This window comes from Papilio polytes, unplaced genomic scaffold (assembly GCF_000836215.1).
Source record: "Papilio polytes unplaced genomic scaffold, Ppol_1.0 DF822622.1, whole genome shotgun sequence".
Lineage (NCBI taxonomy): Eukaryota > Metazoa > Arthropoda > Insecta > Lepidoptera > Papilionidae > Papilio > Papilio polytes.
This window is the reverse complement of record NW_013526582.1, coordinates 213,760-225,362: the sequence shown is the minus strand read 5'-3', so window position 1 is coordinate 225,362 and position 11,603 is coordinate 213,760. Positions and strand designations below refer to the sequence as shown.

Below are 11,603 nucleotides of genomic sequence, written 5' to 3'. Positions count from 1 at the left end.
ACACACATAAAAAAAAAAATAAAAAAAAAAAAAATATACCGACGAATTGAATACCTCCTTCTTTTGGGAAGTCGGTCAAAAATCAGTTCAGTCGCTCACAATAAGAGCGCGCTATTTTGACTAAACTGCCGCTCAACTGTTTAGTCTCGCTTTGATTCTTATGAGTTTATATGGAGGTACACTACTCGATTTTTAGTCGTCCTAAACAGTCGAATTGGCTGCGAAACAATCGACAATCGAACAACAGTTCGATTGTCGAGACTAAATGTAGGTATACATAAAAAAAACTGAAACACTCTAATAACTCGCATACTATTTATTACTAGCTGCTGCCCGTGACTTCGTCTACGCAATATTAAGATAAAAAAGAAGCCTATAATATGCTGAAAGTCCGGTCGAAATCGACCTATCCTTATCGGAGATTGCCCGGAACAGACGGAGCTTGTGGACAGACAGACAGACAGACAAAAAAATTAAATGCGATTTTCGTTATCAGCAACCCAAAGACATCTTCCCGAAATCTCGAATTTTTCTTTTGATATTACAGACATTCCAATTTTATTATATGTATAGATTAAAAATTGCAAATGTCAATAACCTCAATTTAAAATCAATTTTAATCAGAATAGCACTTCGATGCTAAAATGCTAATAAGATTATCCGAACTTGATCTGTCAAATCGAATATGGCGACGAAACATTTCGGAGTGGGTCAGTGGCCGTTTGTTTACAATATAGATGATTCATTTATTATGTTCGGATGCTGACTAAGGGTATATGGTAATTGCGTAAATCTTTACAAATGCGAAAGTGTGAAAACAATATTATAATCAAATATTATAAATGCAATGTTGATACTTTGATCTCAAAAACGGTCTAACTAGTCTTATTTCTTTTAATTCCGCACACAAGAAGACGCGGGCTAAAGTAAAAAAAAAAACATTATGACAATTTTTAAAATCAGCCAGCATGATAATAAAAAAGTACGACATTTGTCAACTTTACAACTGGCCAGTAATTATCGAGTGAAAATGCCGAATCTTTGAATTAAAAAAATATAAATCATGATGATTCAACCATGATTGCAACAAAGATAATATATTTAAGTCATTACACGTTAACGATTTTTGAATTGCAAATCAGGATATGATACTCTAATCTGTGTAGATACCTCAGAGATATCGATTAGACTGACAAACCTATATCTGTCTCTCTCTCTCTACAATATGCCCTTTAATATTTTATATGCGAAAGTTTAGATGGATGGATGTTAGAGTTTATCGTCTAAACGGCTGGAAGGATGTCAATGAATATGGTATAAATGTAGTGGATAGTTTCGAACACAATTTTATCCCGGAAATAGTTAAAGTTCCCGCGGGATGCAACGTTTTTCATATTTATTCTATACTAGCTGTTCCCGTGCGGCTTCATCCGCATTAAATTGTGAAAATATTATTTTACTGTTTACATATGTCAAATTATTAATAGCAAATGTCATGACATGACAAATCTTAGTAATCTTGTTTTCTTGATGTTGGCAGCAACTTATGGTCTCTTTCCCACATTAGGCTATCCAAAATATTTGCTCCCTAAGTTTAATGGCGTAAAAATATATAGCCTAAAGCGTGACGTAAGTGTAGGGCTTTTTTATTAAAAAAAGAATTATTGAAAAATATGCTGTGATTGCTGACATCTTAGGCAACAAAGAAGTGTGTGTTTACGCTTTATTATAATAGTATAGATCTGATTTACGTATTATTATTATAAACGTGTGTAATAGATAATAACGATGCAAAACTAATGCGCAAAATATTGTTAGCAATGCAAATATTGTCCAAGTTCGTTAACCTTACGCCATTACAAAGTAAGGTATAATGTAAAAATCACATCTCGAGTGAATTAAGAAAATAATATTGACTTTTAAAGTAATCGTTTATAGTATTTTTTAAAAACTTGTTTTATGCGGAATAAAAAAATAACCTATGACATCACCAGCTGACTATACGTCCCCACTGAAGGGCTCGGAGCCTACTCTTAGTTCAGGGGCGGATCCACGAGGGGGGTTATGGGGATCATGACCCCCCTTGAGCTGGTTGGTTAAGAGCCTCTTGTCTTGACCACGACTATGTGATCCCCCTGACACCAAAGCTTTTTTTTATATAACATAACGTGGCAAACGAGCAAGCGACCACCTGAAACAGCCAAAACGGCGAAGCGACCGCTGCCCATAGACATCTGCAATTGCAGATGCGTTGCCTACCCTTATACGACGGAGGAGGAAACGCACATAAAGAGGATATTTCCCCTTCCTACGCATCTCCTCCACCGTCAAATCCACTTCCTCTTCCCAACCTCTTTGAATTTCTTCGCCGATATGTGCATCACGATGGTTTTCTTCACCGTTAGAATGTCGGGTAAATTATGAACATATATTCGAAAATCACAGGTACAGCGGGATTCGAACCCAAGAACTGTAGATTACAAGTCAAGTGCTTAAACCACTGAGCAACCCATGTCACTCAGTGATAACGTAGCTTTCTTACGGTAAAAGATTTTTTAAAGTATTGTAATAGTCTTTGAGTTCATTAATTACATACAAATATACAAATATTTCATCTAAATTAAAAAAAAAATTCAATTGCCTTCTATACCTAATTTAAAAAAATGTGATAAAACTTTGAAATTCGAATCCCATTCGATTTTCGAAATTTTAACGTCAACCTTATCTACTCTATGTCAATATTTAAAAATTGTGAGTATGTGATATTTTTTAATTAAATATAATTAGCGTAACTCAAAATTCAAGCAAACGATAGCGTAGATAAACTAAAAATATTAGTCGTTTCAATGTTAGATCATCGACCTGACGCCCGTACGTCTTCACAAGGTCATGCTATTATTTGTTGGTGAAAAAAAGTAACGCTTTTGGCGCGAAACGAATCTGTCAAACGCGATATTTTCGTCGACTTTTGATGTTGCATGTTTTTACATTTATAATAACTAGCTTTCGCCCGCGACTCCGCGTAGAATTAAAACGAAAAAGTAGAAAAATCTATACCAAATTTCATCAAAATCCGTTCAGCCATTTATGCTACAAACTCTAACAAACATCCATCTAAACTTTCGCATTTATATTAGTATGATATAATAAGCAATGAAATGTAAGAGAGTCCAATTATTTTTTATAGCTATTTAATAGTCTTACTAATTGTTTAGGAGATATTAACTCAAAAGACAATATATGTATGTTTAAAAAGCACAAATTTAAAGAAACTTTTACATGTGATTTAACATAACGACAATCTGTCAATAATTTGACAACTGTCAAAGAGTATAGAATGATGACAGCACTATAACATTACTGTACTATCAAAGATCAAATAATCATTACTGTTTTGATTTATGCTTTGACACCTAAACACTAATATTATCGAATTTTTAAATGGAAGTTAGTTTGTAGCCTAAAATCCTGAACAAATCTCGATGATTGTCATACATGTAGAGTAGTCTAGATGAACAAGGCTACTTGAATTATTTTTTAATTCCACGCGGAGTAAGTCGCCAGCTACAGCTAGGTTATATTACTTATTGTATTAACAGGTTTCCTACATAAAGGTTTTATGTAATACCGTAAATGCTAAAGAAAAACTATGATTTTATGTCAAGGATCAACCTTGCAATTACTAGCATTTTTTATATTTACAACTTATTTAGATGAAATACATTATTTTGTATATACTGTGTGTTTGTTATATTTACGCAAATTTTCTTTACACCTAATTTGAAATCAGAAGTAATGAGTGTACAGTCGGAGGATCTTACATTGTTTGATCACTTTATGTTGTTAATATTATTATGGGATTCAAAGGGACTGTTTATGGTTCTCATGCAATGTGTCTAATTATTTTTCACCCTTCACCCAATAATGTAAATCAGTCCGGTAGTAACCACCGAGAGTTAGTGCGGTTAAAGCTGTTATTTATTTACGTTATTTTGTAAATCGTTTTAAATACTTCACTGACTGCCGGTTGTCATTATACCAACCTCCTTCAGACCATCCGAACATTACATGTATTTAAAACTCTATTTAACAAAATATTATTACTAAATACATTTAAACGACTAAATTAAGTGTCTATTTATGGAAAAATTTAATTATCAAAAAATAAAATTCTGGTTTAAGATATTTCATAGCATATCTATATCTGTACTAATATTACAAAGAGGAGAGAATTGTATTTTTGGATTTTTGTATATATTTGATTCACGTAAAATCTACTGAGCCGATATAAAAACTCTTTCGACATTAGAAAGACATTTTTTTAATTTATAATTTCATGCGGATGAAGTAGCAAGGAACAGCTAGTCTTACTAATATTATAAATGCGAAAGTTTAGATGGATGGATGGATGTTTGTTAGACTTTGCAGCCCAAACGGCTGAACGGTTCTCGATGAAATTTGGCATAGATGTAGAGGATAGTCTGGAAGAACACATAAGCTACTCACTTTTGTTTTTTTTAATTCCACGCGGACGAAGTCGCTGGCGATAGCTCGTTATATATATTTCAGTTAGTAATTAATCAAACGTAACAATTAACAAAGATTATATGAGTTATTAGAACAGATTTCCGCTTAATAATAGATAGTAATACTTCCTTGTTCTATAGTTTCTTTAAAACCTTGACTTTAATCTGTACTTCTATCTATCTATACTATTATAATAAAGTGTAAACACACACTTCTTTGTTGCCTAAGATGTCAGCAATTACAGCATATTTTTAAATAATTCTTTCTTTAATAATAAGCCCTACACTTACGTCACGTTTTAGGCTATATATTTTCACGCCATTAAACTTAAAAAGTAAATGTTTTGGATAAAAACCCTAATGTGGGAAAGAGACCATAGGTTGCTGCCAACATCAAGGAAGCAAGATAGCCAAGGTTTGTCATATCATGTCATTTTGACATTTGCTATTGAAAATTAGCCAAATGTAAACAATAAAATAAGATTTTCATAATTTTATGCAGATGAAGTCGCATGGGAACAGCTAATATATTATGAAGAGGAAAGATTTTTGTTGTTGGATGGATTGAAATAACTCAAAAACTACTGGACCGATTTTAAAAATTTCTTTTACCATTATAAAAGGTAATTTATCCAAGTAACATAGGGTATATATTTTAATTTCACGCGGGCAAGCTCGGGAGCAACAGCTAGTCTCAATAAAGTAAAATCAAATGTGAACCAATAATGGACTGACAGTCTACAACTATTATGACTTTTATGACACAATATTTTTGACCGACTCCCAAAAAGGAGGTACTCTATTCATCTGTATGTTTTGTTTTTTATTTAACACTAGCTTTCGTCCGCGTGGAATAAAAAAAACAAAAGTAAGTAGCCTATGTGTTCTTCCAGACTATCCTCTACATCCATACCAAGTTTTATGAAATCTATTCATCCGTTTAGGCTACAAACTCTAACAAACATCCATCTAAACTTCCGCATTTATAATATTAGTATGATTCAGTTTTTTGATGCATCCAATTGTCATACATTATAGTTGCTAAAGCTTTTACATAGAACTCCATTTATATGGAATTTAAAAAAAGAGTAAGTAGCCTATGTGTTCTTCCAGACTACTTACATCTATGACAAACATCAAGATTAGTTCAGCAGTTTAGTATACATACTAACAAACATAAATAAAAACGAAAGTTTAGATGGATAGATGTTTGTTAGAGTTTGTAATTAAACAGCTGGGTGGATTATAATGAAATTTGGCATAGATGTAGAGGATAGTCTTGAAGAACACTACAACACAACAGGAATAGGCTATTTTTGTTTTTTTTTTAAATTCCACACAGAGTCATGGAAAAAAGCTAGTTTATAATTTTATCTAGATATATTTTGCAAAAAAACGAGCCTATAAGTTATCAAAAATAATGATTATCTAATTAATATGATATCAAATAATTGCCAATTCATTATTAAAGTTAGAAAAAAAAACATATACACTATCTATGGTTGCTAAAAGTTATGTCATGATGAAAATTCATTTATTAATTCAATTATATGCATGATTTGATATTTGTCATATATGTTTATAACACTTGAAAAAACTTGAAAAAACTGTCTCTATGATCCCAGAAGTAACTAAAAAGTATCAAAATTGATTAAGCCATGTTATAAAGATAGTCAAGCAGAAATAAACATGTTTTTTTTAATTTTCACGAAAAGATGAAGACTTTAAACATTTTGTCTAAACAACAAAAACAATTCAGCAATAACAAGAACATTACAAAGTTCCTTACATTTTAAAGGGACATTCTTCAGACAAAAAATCTAGCAAAAAACCTAATACTTGCATGTCTTTTTGTTTGTTTTCAAAATTGCATACTTTGAAATTGAACAATTGCCAAAAAGCTTGTAACTAAAACATTGACTCACAAACATCTGCATTCAATAATCACTTAGTGTAATTTTATATATACTAATGGGCTCCCTTAGTGACCATTACCATCTGAGTGTGGTCTATTTTAATAAATCAAATAATTTTGTTTAAAAAAAACTCAAAGTTCACAAACTTTGAGTTTTGGCTGTATGTGTTAATTACCTTTTACTAATATATTAAAAAAAAATTACATTTGACATAAACAATCTGTCGAACCAAACAAAGAATTGTACAAGGTGAAAAAATATCTAATAGGAACTATAATAGATTCTGATAAGAATTGATAAGGTAAAAAAACATTTTAACACTTGTAGTTAATGTACGCGGTAAAAAAGCAACCTTATAAAAATTTACGCAAGTTTATCGTAAAACAATGTTAAATGAAGGTAAACGCTTAGTAACAACTTATGTTAATAATTACGTTTTTTGTACAGTTTTTTATAACCTGACCGCTGTTATATTCAAGACAAGATGTTCCACACCGTTAAACACTAACGGAGTAACTGCGAAAATATGTAAAAACACTACAAAAACTATATTTCACTTGATTTCGTCCACTTTTTAAAACCATCACAATACACTTATAAGCATCAAATGTGTCACAGTAATATTTTAATTAGATAAATTATAATCTAATTTTATATATGTAAGCACGAAGGCACTTAATTTCGCAATAATTTATTTATTATATTAATTTACAAACACGATTCAGGTTATAAACGGATGAATATCGTTTTGTGACTGACTTCGGATCGAAGTCGAAATCACACGAACACGTCACTGTACGGATGACACATAGAGCGAGATAACGCTATACAAAGAAACGAGACGGATATATAATTAAAACTATCCAACCAAATAAAAAAGGTCAACAACCGTATGACGTATCGCGAAAATCCAGGTGTCTTGTGGAATAAAATTATAGCTTTTTTATTTATTTAAAAGTATATTTACTTTAAAACAAATTTTGTTATCTGAAGACGATTAGGTTAAAATACACATAATTTAAAAATCATATAAGAAAAAATGTGATTGCGCCATCTAGTATTGGATAGCAACACTATTATAGTATTAGCTTTAATAAAATATAACTAGATGGCGTTGAACTCCACAAATATTTATTGCACAATATTTTTCTATGTCTGACAACATACTTTATGAGTGTTTACTATTCGCCAAGGTTATGCTAAATTGTAGCTTCACTGTGTCAGATACTTATTTATACTTCCGCATAGATTTAACACGATAAATGTGAGATATTTTATCAAAAAACTTTCCCATAAAACACTTAACAGTGGTAGAGCCCGCTTTAACATCTTCGCACTGTATGGCTCAGTCGATGTAATACAACGACCATACAGACAGCGTGAAGTGGGAGTAATTCCGCGTACATTCTGATGAGTGTGGTCCCTGAAGTCAATCTTTAGTCCCTTTCCCTTTCTCATACGGCAAGGATGGGAAGGAAAAGTGGATTTGACGTTAGAGATATAAGAAGGGGATATCCTCTCTATGTGCTTCTACGATAAAGGTAGGCAATGCGTTAGCAATTGCGGATGTATATGGACAGCGGCTTCACTTTCTCGGCGAATTATAGTGGCCGTTTGCTCTTAAAGAAGAATAATGACCATCACAAAATTTTCAACATTAGAAAAATCAAAAGTACAGGTATGTTTACACATTTGATTTTATCTGTATCTATACTAATATAAAGGGGAAAGATTTGTATTTTTGTATGTATTGAATAACAAAAACTACTAGACCGATTTGAAAAAATCATTCACCATTAAAAAGCTACGTTATCAGTTAATAACATCTATCTTTTCACTATTCTTTATTTCTGTGGACGAACTGGAACGCTGTAGTTTTAGATTTCGTAATCTAAATAAGCACTTTTTTGTATCTGTGGCGGTGGAGCCGTGCGAACAGGGCAGGTTGTTTATCCCATCAGTGGGGCGTCGCGGTGGCAAGCACAGGCGATCCCGTGGCGTCCCACACAATGGCCAGAAGGGAACGAAGGGGCTTAGTGAGGTATGACCCCACTATGGGGGAAGAGTCCCACATAACTCACGTGTCTGCCCAGAGGCACGGAGTATGCGTAACGCATTCCCCTTTGAAAAAAGGTTGTTTATCCCATCGAGGGTGCTGCCAATAGCAGCAGACGGAAGCCGGGGCCGCGGCCGTAAGGGAGAGCATGCCCGTAACCCCGGCTTAAGGCGTTGGAGGAACCGAGGGGTTTAGTGGGTATGCCCATTATGGGGGGAGAGTTCCACATAACTACCGCGTCGTTATTTATAGAATAAATAAGTCGTTCGATTGATCCGGGTTCAAAGTACATTCGCAATATTTACACTTTGCTTCTTATTTGATTTTAAAATGGCTGCCCGTGTTGTTTAACACGTGCTTTTTTGCTTCACCGATAATTTGGACATCAATCATCTATGCTACCGTAAAATTATAAATATTGTCAATGTTCCATTTGTTTGGTTTACCAATAATTTACTAGCAATATATTTATTAGTTTTTCTTGTTTTATTTCGTTGTGCAACGCAATAAATACGTTATTTATAATTCCTCTAATAAAAATAAGCTAATTTGTTGTATTTTATTAAGTATTTTCTTGCAAATTCAGCCAATGAAAGATATTTTTCTTTGTAATTGGTTGAAAGATTAAAATCCAATAAATACAGTCACATAGATTTTTGATAACTCTGAGAACCAATGAGATACATTGTTGTTGTTTTTTTACATCGAAGTGTAATGAGCGAACTTGAAGAATGAAATATGACGATTGACGTCACGTGTCTTGCTTTGGGTCACTTTAGTCGCACGAAAATGATCGTAAATTTATTTTATTATTTTTAGCTCAATGGTTGAATGTTTTGGAGTCATTATTTTCTGGTTATTTATAACAAGTAAAATCGTTTAAAAAAAGAAAATAAAAAACAAGCATATTCCCTTTTATATACGAGACTATCATGTTATCGTGGTCGCATATTAACAGGCATACCTGGATGTACTTCTTGCTGACCGCAGCGACATCTTCTGGATCCGGGCTCAGACTGCGCATTGTCGGCATCACGTCCTCCAACATTGCTTCTTCTTCTTCTTCTGTCTTCAAGAATAAAGATTCAAATCAACTTCAAACTACTATACCTGGAAAGAAGATATCTTATTTAAAATTAACTATGCATGTAATTATAAAAACTTTATTTTATTATTCACATTTGTCAAATTATCAATAGCAAATGTCAAAATGACAAGACTATGGCAATCTTGCTTTCTTGATGTTGGCAGCAACTTATAGTCTCTTTCCCACATTTATCCAAAATATTTACCCCCTAAGTTTAATGGTGTGAAAATATATAGTCTAAAGCGTGACGTAAGTGTAGGGCTATTTATTCCAGAGAGAATTTTTGAAAAATATCCTGTAATTGCTGACATCTTAAGCAACAAAAGTGTGTGTTTACGCTTTATTATAATAGTATAGATACATACAAAACAATGATCCCGGAAAACACCGGGGATGTTTATAGATTTATTATCTAACCTGACAATTTAAATCACGTAACAGCAAAATAGATAACACATTTATAGGTTATATAATTTGGCAACGAATAAAAAATATACAGGCCCAGCCGTTTCGGAGATTACCCGGAACAAACACGGCTTACGAACAGACAGACACAAATTTTTCAAATGCGATTTTCGTTATCAGCAATGCAATTACAAACAGACACTCCAATTTTTTTTTTATAACAAAAGGTGGCAAACGAGCAAGCGGCCACCTGAATCCGCCAAAATGGCGAAGCGACCGCTGCCCATAGACATCCGCAATTGCAAATGCGTTGCCTACCCTTATCCGACAGAGAAGGAGATGCACATAAAGAGGATATTTCCACTACCTATGTATCTCCTCCTCTGTCAAATCCACTTTCCCTTCCCATCCTCTCCTTATAAGAAAATGGTGGTAAAGAAAAAGGGACTTCAATTAGGCCTCCGGCACCACACTCATCAGACGAAACACGGAATTGCTTCCACTTCACGCCTGTCTTCTGTGTGGTCGTGGTATTACACCGGGCGAGCCGGCCCATTCGTGCTAAGATGTTAAAGCGGGCACTACCACTGTTAAAATTTATTTTATTTTCTTAGCTCCTCAGCCCTTTGTTGGACCTTGGCTTGGTCAACCAATTTTTTCCACTTCGGTGTATTAGTGGTTACCGATTTCCAGGTTATTATGCCAACATTCTTTCACGATTTACACCGTCTACCCATCTCAACTATGCTATTTCGGCCTTTTGAAATACCTTCGTCCTAAACTGTTGACCCGAAAAATAAAATTGCTGCTGTACAAGATGCTTTTAAGACCTATTACTTACTGTTAGCTTTTTAACTATTTTGATGTATTCTGTATTCTTGAAGGTTATTTAGTCTGTGCTATAAATCTATGTCATTGGTCATCGTTTGAAATAACGATATAACTTTGTAATGGTGATCCAAAACATTATTAAAAATATTTATGTCATGGTTTTAAAATGTCGTAATTGTGCTTGTTATGTTAATAATCGAATAGTAGTCGGATGTCAAAAATAAGGGTGTTGCATTAGCTCGACGACACGACGGCCATATTGGTAAGGTTATTTTGTGCAAATTGGAAAAAAACATACGAGGTAATGAAGACTATATTTTATTAAAGCATAACATGGCTGTGACACCCATATTACGGTTCCGAAACCTGGGCTCTCAGTACAAAGGACGAGAATGCGCTGTTGGTGTTTGAGATAAATACTTAGACGTATGTAACTATTTTGGCTGGTTACAAATGCAAGTAGATAGCCATCTATACTAATATAATAAAGCGTAAACACACACTTCTTTGTTACCTAAGATGTCAGCAATTACAGCATATTTTCGAATAACTCTTTTTTTTTTCAATAAAAAGCCCTACAGTTACGTCACGCTTTAGGCTATATATTTTCATGCTATTAAACTTAGGGGTGAATATTTTGGATTAAAACCCTAATGTGGGAAAGAGACCATAAGTTGCTGCCAACATCAAGAAAGCAAGATTGCCATAGTCTTGTCATTTTGACATTTGCTATTGATAACTTGACAAATGTGACTAATAAAATGTTTTTTTTTGTATAATTT

The 11,603-nt window shown here is 33.4% G+C and overlaps 1 protein-coding gene across 6 annotated transcripts in view; it reads right to left on the bottom strand.

Annotated features, from left to right (window-relative positions):
- The window catches only part of LOC106105947 (segmentation protein cap'n'collar-like), a 115,932-nt gene that overhangs the window by 90,790 nt on the left and 13,539 nt on the right, over positions 1-11,603 (bottom strand). For 2 of the 6 annotated variants that reach the window (XM_013286447.1, XM_013286450.1), the window contains exon 1: positions 6,877-7,180. Coding sequence is in view for 1 of the 6 variants with exons in the window: in XM_013286452.1 (XP_013141906.1) it covers positions 9,463-9,546 (84 nt within the window). In the remaining 5 variants the exon portion in view is untranslated. Of the gene's footprint in view, positions 1-6,876; positions 7,182-9,462; positions 9,609-11,603 lie in introns of those variants that run through there. The other 4 variants (XM_013286452.1, XM_013286451.1, XM_013286449.1 and 1 more) reach the window with 4 other exon arrangements.